The sequence below is a fragment of the Lagopus leucura genome, unplaced genomic scaffold, assembly GCF_019238085.1.
Source record: "Lagopus leucura isolate 7727_CA_CO unplaced genomic scaffold, USGS_WTPT01 Super-Scaffold_100002, whole genome shotgun sequence".
In the NCBI taxonomy this organism is placed as follows: domain Eukaryota; kingdom Metazoa; phylum Chordata; class Aves; order Galliformes; family Phasianidae; genus Lagopus; species Lagopus leucura.
The window spans coordinates 28,188,042-28,212,117 of record NW_024962263.1 but is presented as its reverse complement, the minus strand read 5'-3'; the positions used below and the strand labels follow the sequence as shown (position 1 = coordinate 28,212,117).

The following is a 24,076-nucleotide window of genomic DNA, read 5'->3' as shown; positions in this document are numbered from 1 at the left end:
ACAGTTTTGCTAGATTAAGGCCATTGGTAGCTGTTTTAGTAGACTTGAAGTTTAAATGCTATATTGCAAGCACTCTCTTCACATAGGTCATGTAATAAAAGTTATGAATAACGATACTTGAATAGACTGTACTAGGAAAAATAATTCTTCATTCATTTACAACATTTTTTGATGCTTAAGTCTTTAGGCATATTTATTTTGGAGTTCAGGGAGAGGGAGACCGGTTATTGTGTATTCTGGCAGTATTCCTTGCATCCTTCTTGGCAAATATAGTGAATACTGCTGTCTGAGACATTGTTTTCATGAGCTCAGTGCCAGCAATGTATTTGACAAGAATGATTGTGGTATTCACTGCACCTTCTAAGAGAGAAGTGCGAAAGGGTGAATTTATCTTACTGTTTGAGGAGAGTGATGTTTGAAATGAGATCTGAAGAGAATTAGTAGTATTTGGCATACGTCCTGTGTAACATCTGAAAATTATTATAACTTCTTAAACTATTCTTAAGATTTCAAACCCAGCCCTGTGAAAATCTGTCCTTTTTCATTCTTCAACTATCATGGGGAAAAAATGAATGATTGTAATTACTGAAATGCAATATAGATTTGAGAAGACGCATTGCATCATGTTTGCTCTAGCTCCAATGCAATATTTTTAACTGGATGTCATATTCTTTTGCCAAAACTTAGAAGGAAGTTCTATAGACATACTTAAGGTACTGTTCAGCAGAATGTAGGTGCTGAGAAAGCAACTGCTATCCTTTCAAACTAGTAAAGCCTTCAGATATTTTCCTTCTGTGTTCATCTCTAAATCTATATAGACATTCTTTTCTCTTGCCTATCTATTTTGCTCAGTAACTGCCCACCACCAGGGACCTGTAGTGTTACCTTCCCCTCTATCAGATGAGTAGGGGGTCAAACAAACAAACAAAAAATTCTTAAGTCTGTCTTGAGACACTTCTTAGTGGCCTAAATGAGACATATTTAATCTGAAGTAGATTATATAAGCAAATTGAGAATTAAAATTTGTAGGCGTTCCTTCTTGTTAGTTGTCAGGCTTTTCTTATCTTCCTAAGCAAAATTCTTGCTAAAAAATTAACAAAAAGAAAATATACAGAAAGGAAACATCCTGTTTCATTATCAAATTGTCATTTTGTATGTTTGTTTTTCCATCCTCAACCTTTCTGGTAAACTGAAGGACATGATGTCAACTTATTTTTTTTTTTTTTTTAAATCAAGGTTATGGTAGTCACTGTAGATGTAGATCTGGGTAAGGACTTTATCTGCAAACAGCTTTTTGTTTCCCCTTCAGTCCTTATTCCAATATTGTGACATTCTCAAGTCATACTGCTGACAATGGCTTTATTACTCAAGATAACTTCGTCTTTCTAATTGCTTTCATGAAGATTGATAGTTGTTAGAATGGCAGTTCTAGGGAAGATTAGTATGGTTTGGAATTTAGAAGGTGGTATCTTGAAGTGGCTGACTTTCAAGGCAATTACTCCTTTAAAAGTTAGAATTACTGCTTTATATGAAATGTCTGTCTATCTAGTGTCCTAACGTAACATAATGTTATGTGTTTTTCTTACAGGTTGATAGTTTAAATCACATTTAATTAACATAATTTAATGGGCATTTTTTCTTGTTTTCTCCTGCGTTTGTAGTAGCCATGAGACAATAGTATCTGTAGGCTTTTCTTCTTAAACATGGGTAGATAGTAATTGTTTGGTCTTTGTTCTAACAGTTTCTCTAATATGCTGTAGTGCCTGATTCACTGGTCTGTGCTGCAAGACCAGGATTATTGCTGGCACAACATGATGTCAGTAGCCCACAGCAGATTTTGTATTAGAGCAATGTTAGTATTAGAGTAGTATTAGGTTTTGTATTCTGTTGTCTAATCAGTTCTCAGATAATAAAATCATGGCCATACAATTTGTTGGAAGCTAATACCTTTTTGTCATGCTTAATGGGATATTCTTTAGGCTGCAATCCTTTCAGGTGAATAATTAGTAGGCTGCAGGGGAGAGCGAACTATGTAGGGATTACTTTTTGATTTTTTGTGTATTAGAGCTCCTAATAGATCCATGTAGAAGTTCTGTGAAGTTCTAAAGTTAATTTGATGTGTGAGGACTTTTGAGTTCTTTTTGAAAGCAGGTGTCTGTCGGAGTCTAAAAAGTTTTTTAAAAAGTTTTTTAAAAAGTAGAAGATAGAATCCTTGCAAGTCTGGCACCACATTTCACACCTAACAGCAGGGGGAAAAATAGCATTTTGTTTATTGATTGTAAATTTAGCTTGTTGGGTTTTGTAACATTAACTTATTTAATACTAACATTTAATATTCTTCCCTCCTTTCCCTTTACTTTTGTAAACTTACTTTTTTACTTTTGTTTCCTGCTTCTAATGTTTCTTCTTAACAACTTCCTTCTGAGATAGTAAACAATATATAATGGCTGTAGATACAGGTTCTTGTTATAAAAGAAGCCATTATAGAGGCCTTGTTTCCTTATTCCTTTAAACAAAACAGCTAAGAATTTTCAGCTAAGATTTTTCTGAAAAGTGCTGAATGTCTGAGGCAATGACACTGTTTTATGACTTGGGCAATTTTGAGAGTCTCTTAGGAAGTCCTTACTAAATAAAGTACTTTGTGGAACTCTTTAATGAAGTTTTTCACAGATGTTGGATAGTAGACTCTTTTTTCTTTTTTTTTTTTTTTTTTTTTTTTTTGGTTTTGAAAAAAATTTTGTTTTTATTTTTTTTTTTTTTTCTATGGTTAAAATATTTTTTTTTTTTTTTTTTTTGCCCTCTTTCAGTGGCCTCAAGCAATCTGAAGCAGAGTCCTGCTACATAAATATTGCACGGACGCTTGAATTCTATGGAGTGGAATTGCACAGTGGTAGAGTATGTTTACATTGCAGTATTTCACTTGGAAAATGTTGTATACACATTCTTGTAGATATATACAGCAATAAAAACAGTAGAATTTTATTCTTGACTTTACCATGCATAACTTTTGAATTTGGTATTTTTTCAAATGTTCCGAGTAGCTTAGATTCTGGAATTACAATAAATAAAAAAAATTAGATTAATCTCAAAGGAGTTACAATGCATCTTAATAATAGTCTAATGCTGCAGTACATTTCACTTAAGAAATTTACTAAAGTTTATGAATGTCTTAATATAAGCAGCATTCATTTTCTTTACACAGCATTAAAAATATTGACCCATTTTTTTATTTCCGTATCCTCTGACTATAGGCTGAATCTAAGTGGTAGATAACCACTAGGGATGTATTTGAAACCCTTTAGACACAGTGTATTCATTGATAAGAAATATATCCTAGCATTTCATTGTCTACTGGCATTTCATTGTTTAATTACAATGTCTGAATTGCCAATACTTCTTTTTCTTGCATCCTGGTGCAGAAATGGTAATTTGTGCTCTTATAGATTAGTGAACTATTTTGGCATATAGCTTGCAGCAGGAAAACCTAGTGAAGTGCAATGCAGAAGGTTGAGCTCCTTAATGAAGATGACTGCTGTTTTTACTAACATTCATTGAGATTTATTGATAATGCTGATATTGAGGATTTTAATGAAAATATCATTAGTTTCACTGGGGGATGTTCAGGTTGGATATCAGGAAAAATGTCTTTCAGAAAGAGTGGTGAGGCAGTGGCGCAGGCTGCCCAGAAGGTGGTGGAGTCACGGTCCCTGGAGGTGTTCAAGAAGCATTTAGATGTAGCACTACAAGATGTGGTTTAGTGGGGAAATATCGGTGGGGAATGAATGGCTGGGCTAAATGGTCTTCAAGATCTTTTGCAACCATGTGCAGTGGATAGGATCATTTTCTTTCCTCAGTAAAATTTGGTCTTTTTTTTATGTATGCTATCACAAATGAATGAGTGCATTGAATTAATAAAGATCCCTAAACTACTCACGTATAAAGCTACTGTAATTACATTCATACTCATGGAAAAATTATTTTAAAAAACAGTAGTGGCCATTTTTAAGGGAACGTGGGAATAGAAAGGGAAGGAAAAGACTGAAGGGATTAAAATATGAAAACTATGCTCATAACATCTGATAGGGGAATTAGGAGAGGCCAGTTTTACTTGATAACTGTTAAGATACATTGTTTTAAATGCGGAGGTTGTGGGTAAGTGATACCAGAAATTTGTTCATGCATGCTATGACCCTGTGATTTGTCAATGTAAAAATTTACCCTTATATGTTAAATGAGTATCTTAAATCTGGCTTGGTCTGGATTCACTGTCCATTCTGTTATCTCTGTGAAATTTGTGCTTTGCTGAAGAGCCCCTTACCCATCACACCTCAGATTTCCCTGTATGCCTTTAGTTCATCAGTCTGTGCCTTTTAACTTTTTTGGTTGCTTACTGTTTTGATAAGAGATCTTAAATTCCAGACTTTTATGATGAGACAAACATTCTATTCTCTTAGAATTCATGGGATGCAGTTTCTAAAATTATTTAAATTTCCTATAAACTTTTTGAATTGTAGGCTATTAAAATATACACAGGATGTTAGTAGAGATCAGTGTCAAATAGGAAGGACAGTTCAGAGCGGACTGAGACATTTTTCAGCCAAGTAAGATTTCAGTTCAGAATAGTATCGTTCTCTGGAAATACTGCTTAAACAGTATATTTCTTATTTTCAGTGCATTCTTTTGTATCTAATGGCACAGGATGGCTGACTACTAGTCATGGTCACCTACCCTAGATGACACCAAACAGTATTTTTTGTATGATCTGAATCAAATAGAGTACGCATTTGAGTCAAAGCGTCTCTATTCCAGGCAGCTAAGATGCATATTGTTTTGCTACTATTTCCATCTGAATTAATACCTTTGTTGCAATTCATTTATTTTTCAAAGCCTATGAGAAAAGTAATAGTACTGGGTTTCATCAGAGTGGACATTCCTGGTGTTCTGTCCTGCTAGGTACTCTGTCATTTGCTAAGTTGTAAGCCTGTGCTGCAGCATCAGTCCTACAGAAGAGTATTCATCATTTGGTCTCATCTGGTAGTTCATGTCAGTTGTAAACAATACTTTTCTGAAGTTTGAACAAGTCTGCTGAAATGGTCTCTGGTTTTGAAGTCTGCAGTGAAGGTTACATATCTCCCCTCACCACATCTTTACTGAGATTATTGCATGAAACCCCAGCTTTGACAGGGGTATTTGGCATAGCTCTTCATAGCCTTCCTTGCTTAATTCTGTTCTTAAATCATCCTTTGTGACTTGCCAAATCCCAGTGCTTTGAACAGGTGTTAGCAGAGGCTAGTTACAAAACTGACGTTTTGAAAGGTTTTCCTCTGTGAATCCTTGTAATTCAGCTTTCCTCGTGGATAAAATAATCTTAGTCTTAAATATTCTATGTGGCAGAGAAAGTGGGTAACAACTGTATTGGCCTGTATGCCAATAGACAGAAGAAACTGATCCTCTTGTACTGGTGGTCCAGAGAGGGATGCTTTTGGATGATGTCTCTAGTGGCTGGCGACTCTGCACATAGCAGGGAGGTTGAAATTAGATGATCATTGTGGTCCTTTACAACCCAGGCTATTCTATGATGAAGATGTGAAACATCAGATGAATGCCTAGCTTCCTTAATCTTAGTGTTCTATTACGTGAAGTCAAACATTCTACAGAACTTAAGTGTGTGCTTCCTTCTAACAACCAAACAGGACACTTTGAGTAGTGTCTTAAACAGAGTTCAGTTATATTCAAAAATGACCTGATACTAAGAAACTCAGGAGTAAATTTAATGCCTCAAAACTATATCAAGGTTTCTTGAATTCTGTACTATATCTTCTTTTTACTTTAGAACACTACCTGATCTGATGAAAAATTGTTCTGATATTAACCTGTTTCTATTCTGGAGGGGAAGTTATAGAAACTGGAGGGATACCTGCAGAATCAATGCTATTTCCATGTCTACAAAAGTCTTATTGGTGATTGCATTTGAAATTAAAAATCAATGAATATTTAACTAACAAGATCACTGACATGATCATTTTTTACCTTGTTTGTGGGTTTTTTGTTTGTTTCGTGTGCTTATCTCTATAAAGGAAGAAGGAAAAAGAAGTATATGCGGGACAGTTCTCAGCGCAGTTTAGTAGCACAGATGCTTTGAAAGGGAAGTGCCCATCTACCTCATCTTTCTTTTGTGAGACCCTATTTCTTTACACTGGTCCAAGATCTTGTTTTCAGATTACTTGTTTAATACAGAAGAATTCCTTAAGTGAATAAGCAAGGAAGATTAGGTATTTGGACTGAGGTAGAGGCAGAATATGAAGTTTGTTTTGGCACAGCTTCTAGAAAAAATAGAGTGCTTTGGCATACTTAATGTCTGGAGAAGAGGAGGCTCAGGGGAGACCTCATTGCACTCTACAACTTCCTGAAGGGAGGTTGTGGTGCAAAAGGGTCTGGCCTCTTCTCCCAGGCAAATAGTAGGACCCGAGGAAATGGCAAGAAGTTATACCAGAGGAGGTTTAGGTTGGATATTAGGAGAAACTTTTTCTCTCAGAGGGTGGTCAGGCACTGGAATGGCTGCCCAGGGAGGTGGTGGAGTTGCCATCCCTGGCAGTGTTCAAGAGGCGCCTGGATGAGGAGCTACGAGAGATGGTTTAGTAGCTTGTGGCACTGATAGGAATGGGAGGGTGGTTGGACTGGATGATCTTGCAGGTCGTTTCCAACCTTGTGATTCTGTGATTCTGTAATCCCCATCAAGTGTTTAGCTAATTCTCAGGACATCAGGAAAAGAATCTCCATCAGAGTGTGGTCAGGCACTGGAGCAGGCTCCCCAGGGCAGTGGGCATGGCCCCCAGCTGATGCAATTCAAGGAGCATTTGGACAATGCTCTCAGACATAGGGTTTTTGAATTTTGGGTGGTCCAGTGTGGAGCCAGTAATTGGACTCGATGATTCTTATGGGCCCCTTCCAACTTGGAATTTTCTATGATTCTACGGTTCTTTTTCTGGTAAATTATTTAGGCTTTTTTTTTTTTTTTTTTTTTTTTTTTTTTTTCTCCTAAGCTGTTTTTCCTTCAGACTATTGATTTATTATTTTTTTTAATATTATTTTTTCTTTAAAGCAGGAACTTGGAGTAAGCTTCAAGTTCCAGTAACACAGGCTTCTGCTCTGTGTTAGGTAGGTGGTATCAGGACAAAAGCAGTTAATTAGATGTATTCCCTTGCCAAAACTCTTCAGTTTTTTTCCCAGCACATTACAGTAAAGAGGTGCAAGTTCTGGATTTCTGTATTATGCTGCCATAAACTGTGGCAAGCCAGGAGCATCTTCAGATGGAGGTTCAACCACCTCCTGTAGCAGCTGCCTTTGGACAAGTGGGGCAGCAGGTAGCCCTGCTGCTGCAGGGAATTGTTCATCATTTCAGTGAATTCTGCACTATTCTTAGATTAAGCTTGTTTGTACAGCTACCTATATAATTTTTGTTTATTAAACTCTTAGAAATGGAAATGACATCTCTCTTGTCAATTTTTAGTGCTGATGTATTATTTATTAAATATTTAGGTTATACACATTCTTTGTGAAGTACTATGATATTTCACAGGTTTGTAAACTGTTGCAAATTGGATTCAGCTTAATTCAGTCATATACCTGTATCACAGTTTTATTCAACCATTTTTAAAGGATTTGCTGTAGACTTTTCACTGTTTTTAGTTCATGTGGTACATGGTCTATTCTTCTGTATCTTACTAATATGAAGAAATAGGGATTGGATATATGAGAATTACGTGTATTTCAGTGAGCACAGAGTACCATCTAGAGGAGCAGCTAAGCTACTGGAGGCTCTAATAGAACCTGTGGCCATCCTTTGCAAAGTAATCTGAAGCTACATTTGAGTCAGACCTGATATTTTAACTAGTGGGTTCTATGCTTGTGTAGATATATGCGCATATTCTGCTCTGTTTAGAAACTTGTCTATGATGTACTATCACAGGTCCATCACAGAGAAAATGTAAGCCAGGATTTGTAATTTTTGTAACATCAGGTTGGGTTTCACCTCAAATTGAGCATTCAGCTTTCCTCTTTTTTTCTTGTAAACCTCAAATTTTTGTTTTATTTTTAAGCTTTTATTTTTTCTCTACTGTCTCAGTAATCATAAAGCTATTGTAAATTATGTATGCGTCTTTCCAGTTTAGCATGTTAAGCTAACACGTTTCTTTCTTAATTAGCAATTGATTCAGTTTTGTGTATCAAATATTCATATGCATGTTCATATTGGTTTAGCATACGCAGAATTGTGGCTACCTCTTGCCCAGTCTTTGGTAAGACCTCTTTGGAGGTCAGCTTAGAATAAGACAAATTTTGTTGCATTTCGAAAATTTTGACTGGCTGATCTTGAGGAATATTTCAGCTTATTTACCAGTGCTGAACTAGTGTAAGGTTAGGCTGGAAACTTCAGTGTCTTAAAGAATATCTAATATAGTTAGGTTAGCATTACAGCTTGTTTTAGTGACAGCAATACCTAGTAGATAGGATCACAGAAAAGATGGAAAAAAAAATAATAAATCCTAACAAGTGATTGAATTTTTTGCCACAGGAGTTATATTTTAAGTATAGAAAACTTGAAAATGAATTTATAAGTAGATTAATAGGAATCGCACAAACTTATGCTTCTGCTCTTACAGTACTTTTCTGTTGCAGGATCTCCATAATCTAGATCTCATGATTGGTATTGCATCCAGTGGAATTGCTGTGTATAGAAAACTCATCTGCACAAGCTTCTATCCCTGGTAAATTCGTTTATTATTGAAGAATTATATCTGGTCTTTCAAATTGTATTCTCATCTGCTTTAACATTTATTTCAAAGAAATTTGTAGTATATAATTTTGTTCTTTATGAATTAACATATTTCCTTACGCTGAGGTGAAAATGAAACTTGTTAATTCTTAAGGACTTTTGAACTACTTGAACTATGTGAAATCTTGTTTGAGTCCATTCACGCAGATGTGACAGTGTATAAATAGGAGTACCTTGTGGTTTTAAAGATGTGTGCTGCTGTTGTTCGTAAAGATGTTTGGTGGCTTTTCTGTTTAAATCAGCATAACTAGGAAGCTCAACATCTAATGGTCTGATATTTGCTTCATAGAAATGCAAAGTGAATTACTTCAAATATTGGATTTATTGAAACAGGAATAGTCTAACACGTAAATTTTTAGATGTCATCAGACAAGGCTGTCTAATGGTAACTTGTAAGATTTAGAGTCTATAGGGGAAGAGACTTTTTCATTGTACTCTGGTTCTGACAATACCTGACAGCGTTTTAGAAAATATTCTCTATAGGAAGAAGAGTATACAAGATGTCTAATGTGAATGACATCAGAAATTAGGGAAGCTCTCATTATGAATAGTATTTATGTAGTTTATTTATATTATAGTAAGACCTGTTAAGTGAATGGCAAGTGATATAGTTGTTTGGCTATTCCTTAGGTTTTTTTGATTGGATTAGAAAGAAAAGAACGTTTCCCTCTTCTTTAAAATAAGTGTAATTAGATTAGAAAGTACAGTTTTATCATGTTATACATAATTTCTTCACATAATTTGTAACAGTTTTTCTGGAGAAAATTTTCAGTAAAACTATTAAGTTCTTGTGTTCATGACAGGATAATGCATTTCAGTGAGTTTACTGACTTTTTGCACCTTGATTATGCAAGAAGTGCCTATAAACAATCTTCCTTAAATGCACAAGTTCTTCCCTCAGATCATTAGGAGCATAATCTAATAGGTATTTCCTAGGATAAAATAATAAAATAGGTTTCCATTTAAATTTGAATGGTAAACGTACTATGTAGTCTCTGGATTTTCTTTTCATTGCAGTGACTTCTCTTTCAACTTAAATATACTGTAGCCATCACAAATGCATGTGAATAATGCTTTCATATACCACAGTAGTGTCTTGGTTTTTTTCCTCCTCTAATGCACACTACAGCATAGAAAACTTTTATCTCTCATCTTTGTGCCCTGAGCTCCATCCTTTCATATGTCAATCTGCCAGCTTCTTAAAACAGCTGCAGATTTTAAAAATTTGCAACTGCAGGCATATTTTCTATCTTTTGCAAGGCTTATTGTGCCAACTTTAGTGACCTTTGGCATGAACAGGCAATAGTAACACCTGAAAACCAGAGTGACAACATCTTAAAATCCAATAGTATATATTTTTTATAGAAGGGAAACAGTGCTTTACAGCACATAAGGCAAGAGGAATGCACAACATCCTGTAATTCAAGAACTGCTTCAACCATAATGTCTCCTATTTTATCGTGTTAGGAGATGTTACTTTTGAAGCAATCTACGTACTTTTATTCCTGCTTGCTCTTCAGGAATAAAACACAGCTGCTAAAACATTTTGCACGTGAAACTGTAACTGACAAAAACAAAACAAAACAAGAAAAGAATTGGGGTGGGAACAAAAACATTTTTTCAGTTTGAGTAACTTTCTCTCCTGAAACAGCAGTTATGGGTGCTAGTAGTTTCAATTAACTGCTATTGTAATTGTTTCAAGCTTTCCTACTCTTTCTTTAAAATTGTATTTGCGAGGAATGAAGGGCATAAACCCCACTACGTAGGGGATGACTTTAGGTATTTTCAGAGTAGGTTATAGTTATTGATTCAGGAACTGTGTCCATTTCTTCCATTCTAAACCCTCCTTACCCATTAAAAAAAGTAAATAAACAAATAGTCAGGTAAGTATGTTAGCTAGTATTGTATGCGCTTGTAGTGTATACTTTCAATTTCTTTTTAGACGTCAAAGTGGAATACATTTTGGCAGTATCTGTAGTTTTAATGTATGTTGGTTGCGTTGAAAGCATGAAGGAGGCTCCTCATGAAACACTGTGCCTGAGAATGCAAAAACCTATTCAGATAATTGGAATTGTTATTTAGTCTTTTTATGTAACTGCCTATAGTAAGTCATCTCTTCCTGTGAACCGGGGAGGCTCCATCATAAACATGATGAAACTCAAGGTGGCAGCAAACACCGTCAAAGCACTCATTCCAACACCAAAGTGCTCTGCAGCATTAATGGATATCAGTACAACTATGCTGTATGGTAGTAGTCAAAGGGAACCAAAAGTGTTTGGAAACAGAGAGGCAGTGAATAGATTGCCCTGCCTTGGTAAAGGGAGGATTTTCAATGAAAGCAAAGTTTGTAAGGAGCTGAGCACTCGGGCAGAGGCAACACAAGTCAAGGCAGTTTTAAATATAACTTTGGGTTTAACCCAAAAATTCATATTCTCTAGAAAATTATTCTTGGGGTGCTTTACTATTATGTGATCATTTCCAGGTTTGTTTGGCAGGTAAAATATCTTAAAGGCAAAAGTATACAGGCTGGTCTCTGTTCTACATCAGCAGCAAAGGTAGTGTATTATATGCTGTTCACTGAATGCGGATTCTTTGCTTTGATAACTTGAGAGAAATTGCTAAAGGAATATATGCTTCATTGCTAGCTAAAATCAAGAAACTTCTGAACTAAATCTTACATAGACAACATTTGACAGGAGCTTTCCTACTGAATCTTCTTAGGGCAAACTGTAAGAATTACATCTAAGAAGTATTTTTCCTTGGGTCAAAAAATACCAGCTGTTAGCAGCAGAACCTCCATGGTGCTCAGAAATGAGTAACTATGGTTCAGTGAGTGACGAATCTGCTTTGACCTTTGTGAATGGTAGAAAGACAGAAGCCAAAAATGTATCATTGTCACTGAGCTTCAGCTATTGAGCATTTTAAAAATAAATGGTGAATTTTGATATTTCATGAAAGCTGCATGTTCACTGGACAGATGATTGGTAAGCGGTAGGGGCACCTGTTAGAATAACCGCAATCCATTCAGCTCCTATTTTGGATGTTACACCTTCAAACCCTTGTTAAATCTAAATCCTTCAATGCCTTAATTTCTTGCTTTAGTCTGTGACTTGTGCTGTACATGAACATTGCCTTGACTAATAGGCGTAGTGCTGCAAATGATTTTGTGTTAATGTTACATAAAACTGTCAGATTAGCAAGTGTTGTTTGTCACTGAATTAAATAGGCTTAGTTATGCTTTAAGAATGAGTGGAATTGAGAGGTATGTTGTATATACAATGAAATAAAAGAGACTTATTGACTTGATTTGACATGAGGTGGTTATGTGGTCATGCAGAAAATTGTTTTAAAAGAAGTGGGGAGAGATGGAGAGAGTCTTGGTGTTTTAAGATGCTGGCTACCTTTTTGTTGTTAACTGGAGGATGTTATGCTTACTCCGAGAGGTCACTCATTTGTATTTTGTATTCCTGCTGGCACCGCATTAGTGTAAGAGCAGTGACAGCAACTATGTGAACAACTCCAAACGCTGAAGTGTAAGCAAAAGTAAAGAAACGTGAAAGGAAAGAAACTAGAAAAGTACTGCTTCAGCCAGAGTAGCACTAACATTAAGATAGATTGTAATGAGTCCCACCTCAGTAAGTACTACTGCAAATTTATATGACTTGTGGGCAAGATGGGAATGCAGAGCTTACAGATATACAGTACAGATCATTATCACTTGAGGCAGCAAGTCAAGTGGAGCAGATATTTCTAGAATTTTCCTTACAAAAAAGGTGGATATTATTTTAAATTTTCCAGTACCTGGAGCAACAACTTGGTTGCCTAGGAATACTATGAATGAAATTCTTGTTCATTTGTGGTTCTGTAATTGATAGAGGAAAATATTTTTTTTTGGAAGAGTGCAGGTTTGGTTTTCCACCCCTTTTATACAATAGTAGGAATTGTTCATTCAGTTCAATTGTTTGTAACTTGCATATATGATCTGCTCTGTGAACAAGGAGAGTTGCTCTGTGACAGTGCATCCTGCACAGGAATGGAGAATGGGTTATATGCTGCTGTTCTACTTGCTGAGTGATGTGAAAACCGTGTTAAGAACTGAGATGATCTTTGATATGCTTTGTATTTGGAAATCTAAGATGCTGTAAATGTTAGCAGTTAACAGAATATTTCAAGACCTTTAGTACCAACCTTCTGAAAATCTTTTGTGTGGTATAGATGGCTTTTTCCACAAACATTGATCAGACCTGAAATAGCTTTCTCCTATCCATATGGTTCCACCTAATTACAGACAGTGAATTTTTTTTCCAGAACATGTAGGTTTCAATTACTGAAGAAAAGTATTGTAGAAAAGAACTAAGAATTCAGAAAAATCTTGTTTATCTGTAGGAAAACGTGTGGGAACCTAGAAATTTATTTAATCTAGCAAAACGGATAAACACTTCATTTTGATTATATCCTTAAGCACCAATTCCAGTGTAACCCTAGCCTTAGAAAATCTTTATTCATACCACATATGTATGGAAAAGTATTCATTTCAGCTACATAGTTTGTTGTATCTTTTTACAGCGTTAATAATATGTGAAAAAAAGATTAACACTCATTCTTACAGTTTTCATCTGTCAAGTTTGACTATGATTACAATGCTTTTGTTGTTAAGAGGAGTACATTATCTTTTAAAGCTCTGTGAAATTTCTGGGCAATTTTAGATACTGTTCAACCAATCTTGTCACGTCATTAAGGTCTTAAATTCTGTTCTTTTAGTCACAGTTGTCATATAATTCTTAAGCTATACAAACCTGACACATTTAACATTTGTGCAGCTGGTAAAGGATGTCATCAAGTTTTTACTGCAAGAATAGATTTGGTGGGAAAGAAGTGCTATGTGAGCTATTTAAAGAGTAAATGAGGAAGAACCCTAATTTTCAAAAGACCTTTCCTCCTTAGCTAAAATTTTTTGAGTTTCTTGACATCTATTTGCCACTTAACATAAAGGAGATGATTGCATATTTTTCACTGAATGTTTAACAACTGTAATCTCTTACGCTTGCTGCACACCATGTTATTTTTATATTATTATTATTTTCCCTTCAAACATTATTTAGTGTTTCAAGGTCTGCCTTTCTCTTTTAGGGTGAACATATTAAAAATTTCCTTTAAAAGGAAAAAGTTTTTTATACAACAACGGCAAAAACATGTAAGTAGTCACTTCACTTTCTTCTTAAGCAATTGTATTCAAATTTTTGCCTTTTAAACTTAAGGTAACAGATGGCTGGACCTGTAGATGCTCTGTTATGTTAACTTCCTTTTGAAATTGTTTTTTATCAACTTGCCTTTGCTATTGTGGTTTTTTTATGCTCACTCATTTCCCACTCTTGTTTCCTTTCCAACTTGGAGTCTTTCCACCCTCAGTCTGTTGGACTACGTCTTTCTAACTCTGGTATCTTTTCCATTGTATATTTCAGGGAAACACAGCTGTTCATCCTTTCTTCAGTGTTTAATAACCTAGCGTTTTACTTGTTACTAGCTGCTGCTCCTTTCTTTGTTGCTCCCTGCGCCCCGTAGAGTACCTCACAGCAATGAATCTACTAAATCTGCTTAATTTTATAGAATTTGGAGAAATGCAGCATCAGTGTGTAATGGTTTTAAGACTTTGCTGCTGTCAAATTGAAGTTCTCTTTCTGGAGACCAGTGTCACCTTTGAAAAGAGTAGCATTTTTGAGGTTTGATCATTTGAACTTTCATTAAATGATGACATTTCAAAGTCCTTAATTTGTTCTACCAATCTCTTATATAACTGTTAGGCCTATATGAGATAACATTAATGCGTGCTGTGTCATGCTTAGAGCTACAGAACTGTAGAGAAAGTGAGTCTGGCTACAAGACCTTTCACTCTTAGTAGGTATGAAAAAACAGACCAGATAAACTGTTAAACCTTTAGATACAGTCATCCCTTGTCCTTTATCTCCCCTTTGCTTGAAACGTAGGGCAGCAGTCTGCATACCTGCAGTACTCTAATGATGCTGCATTGGAAAGTCTGCTGTGGGAATGAGGAGCAGCTGGACTGCTATTGCATTTTTCTTGAACGCTGGGTTGCTTGAATAGTTTGTGACTGCCAGTGGCTGATGTTGTGTTGGTCTTTTGCTTGGAGGTACAGAGGAAAATAAGTTAATAAGGCTGTAAGTAAGGAAGGTGGAAGGAAGACAGTGAAGAAAGCAGAGTGGATGCTGTGTGTTAGTAGGCAATATTTTATAAAAGATGACAACAAAAGCGCTTCAGAATTTTGCATGTCATATGTAGATTTTCTTTAAAATCTACATCATTTCTTAAAGGCTGTGAATTTGTGGTCATCTATTATATGTTCTGTTTCCTTGATTTATTCTCCTGCTCCTTTTTTTCCTTCTGCCACTGTTTTGAAGAATCAACATACTTTGTCCCGCTCTTTCTGTTATTCATCTCCACTTCTATCATCCCACTGCTTCAGTCTATTGATCTGCTATTTGAAAGAAGTAGGCAGTATTTCTGTTTTTACTAAAAAGCTGCAGAAGTACTGGAAAGCAAGACTAATGAGCTACTGGATGTCTGATGTTTTAAAAGCCCACGTTACTTAGACTTAATGAAGGGTATAAGATTTATAATAGGAATAGAAGCTATGCTAATTTACAGGCAACATTTTGAAGCTTCCAAAATAGAACCTGTGTGCTTATGTAATGCTTGAGAACAACTGTTCCTTTTCTGCATTTTAGTGTATGTTTTTACCTCCTATGCTGTAGACGTGCCCAAATTCTCTGTGATGAGATAGGCATACAGCTGATGAGAGTTCTCCCCTTATGTTAAACTAGTAAGACGCTTATTTTAGCTGTTGAGAGTTCTTCCCATTACTTTAATGGTGGCACACTTCTCCAATCCTCACTTCTTGAAAAATGACTAGAATGCTATTCTTTCGGAACTTCCCTTGAGAATGATGGCAAGTACTAAATCTTTGGATCCTACTAGAATTCTCTTCAGCTTTTGAAATGGTACATAGAATTTTGTGGTGTGACTTAAAAGATGGCCTGTTAGTGAGCCAGAAGACCTAGTTAACAAAAGATTTTCTTAATGTAAAAATTGAACAGATGTTTCTAAAATTTCTTTAAGATACTTATCGTAGCGTATGTCCATATTTAAATTCTCAGCCTATGTAAAAGTACTTAAGATTGTGTCAGCAGTTGACAGAAATTTAATTGTGACCAAATTGTTTTTTTTTCAAATTTCAATTTAAAAAAATGAAATATTAGGTGTACTTAAGTCCTTATTTTTACACTTTTCAGTACATAATTGAGACGTTCAGATAAACAGATTTTTATGCCTTTATGCTATTAAAAGACCAGTGCTCCAGGCCAACAGAAATATCTGAAATATCCTTTAAATTGTTCTCTGGAGTAGTATAAAATGCATGAAGTGGTATTCAGCCAACAGAGAGTAGGTCAGAAATGCTGTTACTCATTAGAAGTTCAAGTGCTGTATGCTTGTTATCTCACAAGAATTTCTGAGTTAAAATTTCACAGGGCTTGAACATATTATTTTATATAAGCTAATTAGAAGTAACTGTGGTGAGCTGATGAAGATGAATTGGTTCCAGTACGTTGAGAGCGTGCTGCAATGGAAGGTGATGATAGTACCTTCTATGAGGATAGGAGCATGCTCGTAAAGGTATTCATTAGGATTTACTTCAGAAAGTGATACAGAGAAAACTGGCTTACTCTTTCCAAAAAGCTGGTGGAGTCTGAAGAAGGGCACAATCTCTGAATAGAGATCCTGCTCACTTGGCTGCTAATCCTTAAATGAAGGTGAGGGAGATCGACCCCTCTCTGTCACTCAGGTGCATTCCTTGCACCTGAGCTCTCTGGGTTAGCCACATCTTTTCACCTTGTGTTCAGCCACTGGTTCAGGCTGTAATACCCATACAGGGTGAACAAACTAATCCTACAAAAAACTTGGTTTTTTTTTTTTCCATTTTGTAATAGATACAGGAAATATAAAGATTACAATCATTTGAATGCCTAGCAATGTCAAAGATGCCAAAGGAGCAGGTCGTTTTTAGCTTCCCCTAGAGATTCTCATTGTGGTTTCCACTATAGAGAATCTCTAAATGAAGTCATTCAGCACTAGTTCAAGTACTTTGCAGAATGTGGCATAGTTTTCTGATGCATGACATTTTTAAAACGTTGCACAGAAAGAAAAAGAATGCAAGAAAACTAGCTTGATTATTCTGCCCGGAATTGTCTGTATGTACTTCTAAACTGATCTGTTGCTGTGAACACACAAAAGAACCCTGCAGCTAGAAGTCCAGGTGTCATCCATGGGATTTATTGCTAGACTGTAGTAGGAAGTTTTGTTAGGTCTTTGAATCATTTAATAAATCGGCTTTGCTACTCAAATCCTTACTTTCTCAGAAGTATGAACTAGAAAGAGAGCTTTGTTGACTAATTATATGCTGCAATGACAAAGTTCAGAAAAAAAATACTTGAAAAAGATGAGCAATCAAATTGTGCACTTGCTTTTTTTTCTTTTTCTACAGAGATGCTGAGTTCTGATAGGCGTTAAGCTTGTTTATGACACATACCTTTCTCTTCTTTGCTTTACTCTTTGTTCTGCTTTGTTATTTATGTTTGATAACCTCAGTAACTAACCCAAGATGTATCTTGTGCAAAACTTTCTTGAGGATTGGAACCTGAAGTGGCTCAACAAGTGCTACAGTTCTTCAGGACACGAATTTTGGTGGTGCAGTTGTGTCATACCTATGTTCCACTGAGCACTGAAGTTGCGAGTGAGAATCTGCACAGCAGAAGCTTCATATTCTGCTTCCTTTTGTTCTCATTATTTTGGCTTTATGTTGTAATCCAGAAAGCAGGATTGGATACGAAAAGCGGCAGTTTTAGTCCATCGTGGATTCTTTCATTTTCCCCAAGTGGAACACTTAAAGTCTTGGCTATCTTCTCACAGAATATCAAACAGATGATTTCGTATGCTATAGCTCTTGAAGGAAAATATGTATATATGTGAAGTCTTATATGAAGAGTTTGAATTTGAAGATAGATTCTTCCCTTCTACATTACAACCTTAATACAATGTTAAAGAGTTTTGGGAAGATCACAATCTGACAGGAAATCCAATAATCTGTTTAGCTGTTTTGTGTTATACTTGTATATAAAATGTGTTTGACACTATAGACTTAAACATTGCATTAAATTAGCAGTGTAATGATTAGAAACTGGTAAGTTTGTTAATAATTTTTAATATTGCTTACACTTTTAAAAGGTTTGTTTTGGCATTTGAATTTCATATAGTCACCATGCCGTTTCATTCATCTCCAGATTAAAATCTACTATGTGATTAATTTTTGTTTTCCTGAATTTGATTTGCTTATTTAGGATAAAAGTAATTTCATTGTTATTTATATGGGAGCTTTATAACCTCATTTGCTCTGTTTTATCAGCTTGTATATGTTGAAACATACGTTTTCTTACTGTTACAGAATGAATCCAGAGAGCATATTGTTGCCTTCAACATGTTAAATTACAGAGCATGCAAAAATCTGTGGAAGTCTTGTGTAGAGCATCACACGTTTTTTCAGGCAAAGAAGTCACTACCTCATGAAAAAAAAATATTATCACATTATTGGACCCTAGGTTCTAGAAATCCAGCAAAGTAAGTATTGTGTGAAAGTGTGTTTCCCATTGTAAATGCTGAAAGAAGGATTTGTCAGCGACAGCTGAATTTGAAGTTGCAGAGCTCAGTTCTGCTTGTGATTGTCAGTCTTTGTGAACCATTGGACAAATTGTCTAACTTTGTTTTCCTTTTTTTTGCGCAATGATGTCATTACAATATAATGCTCATAAAAAGTTATTGAGTCTGTTTTACTGTTATCGTCTTAACTTGCTTTTTCAGCAAAAGGTGTAGCAACAATACAAAGTTAAAATGTTATGTGTTTAATGATCCAGTAAGAGAATTTGCTGAACAGATTTGTTTTGAATTGTTTACTCCTTACTGTTATATAAACACTGTTTAATATGTTAGGGCAATTTCTGAAGTGCATAAAGATCTCAATTAGTTGCATAGGGATGAAAAAATTTCCCCATCCAACCATTTAAGATTACACTGTCATGACACTTCTCATCTTTTATTTCCTTTGTTGGCTTCTGCGGTCATTGAGCTGGTAGTTTCACAGTGGTATCTAAAATGTAGTTCAGAGCTTGTTATTTTGCTACATGAAGTTGGGATGTACCCGTTCCATTTGGGCTGTAAGTCTTATGTCGTTATCCTCTCAAAATATGAGACTTCAGAGAATTCTTTAGTCCTTTGATTATCTGTAATCTCCATAGACTTACCAGTAAACTGCTTTTTCTGATGGTTTTTGGGAGAATATTTTCGTGCTTACTTTCTCTTTTCTTTACTTTTGCAGTGTTTCCCCTTAGCTGTTGAATTGTTCCTTGTTTAATTTCTCTTTTTCCTACTTGGACCCAGATTCAACTTCTGAATGATGTCAGGAGTTAGGCTAGGTCCCTTCTTACTCATTGTATTCTGTAATTCTGTGTTATCATACTTCCAGTTATTTCCAGAATTTTGCCAATTGGCTCTTCATGTTTTGATGTCTCTTTCAGTACTGCAGAATTCATACCTAAGGGACTAGGCATAGCCTATAAATGATGCCAGTAAAGGCACAAATAATTGTCCAGGCATAAGAACACTGATAAAATGTTACATTTTCCACTGAAGTATGATCTCCGTACTTTGGCATAGAACTAGATCATAGCTGAAATGAATAAAAACAAGTAGCTGAATGAACAATAAAGAACTTTTCTAAGTGTTTAGAGATGTGTATTTTGAGGATTAGATCTTTTATGGATCAATACAAACTTGTATTGAGAAAGCGACTTTCTTAACACTTGCCAGGACGCTATGTCTGGAGACCTTTCTCTCTTTCAAAACTGCAAGTAGATGAAAAGATCTTATCTTTATATACACAATGCATGTACAGGCATTGCATAGCCCACGTAATTTTAATAAGTTTCAAAAGGTACTGGTTTAGTATTATTCCAGTTTTGGTGCCCACTGTGGGACTTGTCACAGGGATTGGTAATTGCTAGTCACTATGCTAGTTTTTTCACTATTTATGGAGCTTTTTGAGAGTCTTCTCATAGAACAATATTGTGTAGTATATTCCTTGCTGTATATTTTCTCTGCTACATTGTTTGTCCTCTTTGGGAGTTGGATTGAGGTTATTAATTTGCTGTAGTGTGTGGCCTTGACTTATATAATAAAAAAAATTAACAGTGTATAAACTGACGAATTCAGCATTGCAAAATGACTGTTGTGGTTTAATCTGACAAGTGGCTTAGCACCATGCTGTTTTTCCCTTACTCTCCTCCCATTTCCCAGTGGGATGAAGGAGAGAATAAAAATAAATTAAGAAAAAAGTAGAATTCATGAGTTGAAATAGTTATTTAGTAAGACAGAGATAAGGAAAAGGATAATAGTTACGACCATGTAATAGTTATATAAGATAGTTATGTGTGAATGTATATAACAAGTAATGCACAATTAATTCCTCACCACTTGCTGAGTGATTCTGTTATCCCCCAGCAAGCAGAAGACAGCAAGGTAAACTTCCACCCTCTTCAAAACTCCTTCTGCATGATATCATATGGTATGAAATATCCCTATGGCCAGTTGTATAACCAAGATGTTATAATCACAATATAATCAAGAGAGTAAGGCAAAGCAAACAAGGATCAAAAAAGAGAATAAGTGGAAGAGCTTACCCTTGGGTTGAGCTCACCAGAAGATACCAAAAGAGGGGATCTCCAGAAGAGATCCTTCCCCTCTGGTAGCCAGCTCTTAAATAGGTCCAGGAGGGGTGGAGCCAGGCTCCACCCCTTCCGGCAGCACAGGTGAATTGCCTTCACCTGTGCTCCTCTGGCTGACTCAAGGCTCACCTCAGGTGATTAATCAGAGGTTCAGGCCGTGACTCAGCAGTTCCCATACACCAGTTCAAGTCAGTTGTCCTAATCCTGTTCTCTCCCAGCTCCTTGAGCCCTGAGAATGACTTTGACTCTGTACAACACAGCTCCAGCTATAAATATTGGTTTGTTATTAACATAATTTTTCTCATAGAACCAAAACATAGCATCATACCAGATGCTCTGAAGAAAACAATTCCATCCCAGCTGAAACTAGGACAAGATTTTATCTGCTGAGTCATCACATAGATAAAGTGGTTGTGTGCTCAGTTAAGCCATAGTGACTTGTTACCAATTCATAAGTTTTAACAGAAAACGTCTAGAATGTTGTACTTGTATTTGAATTATGTTTTGTCAGGCACTTGGCTTGGTGCCAACAGAGCATGCCAAATTTCCTGTTTTCCTTTCTATCTTCTTGGACACAATGAAGTTAAAAATAACTTCCAGAAAAAAGTTATTTTTACCCAGGTTTTTGATTAGTATTGAAGTAGGGATGACCTGAACAGTTTTACTGCAACAAGTGAGGGACAGCAAATGGCTCTTTTATAATGAGGGGGTAAGCACAGGTGATTCTTTAAAATGTGAATTATGTAATGTACTTTAAAAAGTATATTTTATTTAGCTGAATTTTTCTATGCAATACAATTAACATATAGATTTTCACTTTTAATTCTTTTCAGGTCTGTAAACAGCCAGTACTGCAGAAAAGTCATAGGTGGAATGGTTTGGAACCCATCTATGAGGAGATCTTTATCTGTTGAGCATCTGGAGACCAAAAGCCTTCCTTCTCGATCACCTCCTGTTACCCCTAATTGGTAAAATAAATTTCATTGTTATCACTACCTTCCAGCCTTCTACCTCGCATGTCTTCTAGCAGACTAGATATGTAGTGTCTACATATTTGCTGTTATTTTGAGAGTATACATAATGGCAGGGAAAGAATGAGTGTAATTTACCTTAACTTTAGCAAGGCTTTTAAAACTGTCTGTATTAACATTATATCCAAAATAGGATATCGTGTTCTGGACAGGTGGATAGTAACATGGGATGAATGGCTAACTGCTGGTCTTTGAGGGGTAGATGCTAATAAATTTTACTCTACTTGGAGAGAAGTGGTGAGTGGTGAGTACTGCAAGGGTCTATCATGGAATGTGTCCTGCTGTGAGGAGAGACTGAAGCAACTGCCATTCTGTAGCCTGGAGAAGAGGTTTTCCAGTTGCCTATTAACAGCCTGACAGTACTTAAGAGGAGGTTAGCTGGAGGTTGTGGTCAGGCTCTACACATTGCAGCAGGTTGGGAGTACAAAGCAACAGAAACTGGAGAGGCTCAAGTTGGAATTAAGGAAAAATCTGCTTTACCACAAAAACAGTTGAGCAGTAGTTTGCTTAGAGGATTTGTACAGTCTATGTCCTTTACGTTTTTTGAGATCTGACTGGATAAAGCCATGAACAGCCTCATCTGACTTCAGTTGACACTGTTTTGAATAGGACATTGTACTAGATGACTTCCATAGATGCCTTCTGTACTGAATTGTCCTGTGACCTCCCAGTATCTAAAGGGGCCTATAAGAAAGCTAAAGAGAGATGCTTTCACAAAGAGTGTAGTGACAGGACAAGAGATAATGACTTTAAGCTAACAGAAGATTGATTTAAATTAGATATTAGAGGGAAATTCTTTACTCACTTCTGGTGAGGTTCTGGAATGGGTTGCCCAGAGACAACATGTTGTGGATGCCCCCTCCGTGAAGCCATTTGAGGCCAGTTTAGAGGGGGCTTTGGGCAACCTGGTCTAATGGGAAGTGTCTCCGCCTATGGCAGTGTGCTGGAAATAAATGGTCTTTAAGGTCTCCTTTAGTCCAAGTCATTTTGTAAGTCTATTAATATAACTTTAACAAGTACAGGTAGCACGATGGGATGGACAGTCAGTTCAGTGCTATATATGTGGAAGTATATGATCACCTTGTGCCGTACCAAATTTTATAAAACTCATTATTTAAACTGTTTTATCTGTTGTTTAAAGTGAGACCCGTAAACCTGACAAGAAGACTTCAGGGCACAGATTGCAGTAGAATAGAAATAATTCCTCATAATGTTCTACAAATGATTACAACCTACTAACTTGTCTTCATGTTTCCTTTTTTAAGGCGGAGTCCTAGACTACGTCATGAAATTCGTAAGGCACGACATTCATCTGTAGATAACCTTACAAATGAGATTTCTTACATTACTGAGACAGAAGATGTTTTTTATACATATAAGGGCTCTCCAACATCCAAAGACTCAGATTCAGAGTTCTCTCAGAACCACAGTCCACAGAGGAGGTAAGGGCTTCTGCAAACAATTCATTGCTCATTTTTCTTGAAAAACAAAACAGCTTTCATATAAAACAGTGATCATAAGTTTTATAATATTGAGTTCAAACAGTGTTTTGTTTGCGTAAGATTTATTTTGACAAATTGTTAAAAGTGCAAATGTGATACAAAATGTGCTGTGATACAGAATGACAAGTTTAAAAAACCAATCCTTCATCCCTGAACAAAAATTCTCAGTAAAGTCAGAGATGGCAAGCCTTTTTGTATCTGTAATATCCCATCACCCAGTAAGTTTTGCAACCCTTTCCCACCTATTATAAACTTTATTAACTTTTTTTTCTATTAGGGAATCTTCATTGGGCTCTTAAGAGTTCATTTGTTTTCTACATTATCAGCTCCAACTGAGTTGAAAGAATTACTGCCTTAGATTAAACATGGAAACATAATGATACCAGTGGTCATCTATCTTTTTCTTACTCTGAGGAACTGTAGATTGCCACTCTGAGGGCAGTCTCTGCTTTTTGCTTTCAGGTGCTTTGTTCTAATCCTTAATGACCAACTGTCTAACCACTGCTATGTTTGCTTCCAGGACCTGAATCTCTTGTCTTTCTGCACTGATTATTTCTTTGTTTATATATTTATTATGTGGCTTTCCTCTTACTTACAGAGGTATTTCTCAATGAGTAACTTCATATTAGCATAATACTAACTGCAGAAATAATAAAGATCATTGATCAGTCAAATTTTAAAGAGAAAATAGAGCTACTTTGAAACTTTCATCTGGGGAGAATGCTGTGTATTAAAATGCAAGTTCCTTTATATTATTACAAAAGAAAAATAGCTTCTGATGATCCCTTCCTTGTAACCTATATACATGATGTATTTTGAGAAGCATAGGGTATTGCTTATGATAGGAATTGCTTATCTCTTTGA

The 24,076-nt window shown here is 35.9% G+C and overlaps 1 protein-coding gene across 13 annotated transcripts in view; it reads left to right on the top strand.

Annotated features, from left to right (window-relative positions):
• Positions 1-24,076, top strand: part of PTPN3 (protein tyrosine phosphatase non-receptor type 3) — a 181,641-nt gene that overhangs the window by 116,412 nt on the left and 41,153 nt on the right. For 12 of the 13 annotated variants that reach the window (XM_042868965.1, XM_042868973.1, XM_042868971.1 and 9 more), the window contains 6 exons: positions 2,808-2,895; positions 8,677-8,765; positions 13,964-14,027; positions 18,348-18,520; positions 21,513-21,647; positions 22,976-23,152. In XM_042868965.1, coding sequence (XP_042724899.1) covers positions 2,808-2,895; positions 8,677-8,765; positions 13,964-14,027; positions 18,348-18,520; positions 21,513-21,647; positions 22,976-23,152 — 726 coding nt within the window. The remainder of the gene's footprint in view (positions 1-2,807; positions 2,896-8,676; positions 8,766-13,963; positions 14,028-18,347; positions 18,521-21,512; positions 21,648-22,975; positions 23,153-24,076) is intronic. The other variant, XM_042868978.1, reaches the window with a different exon arrangement.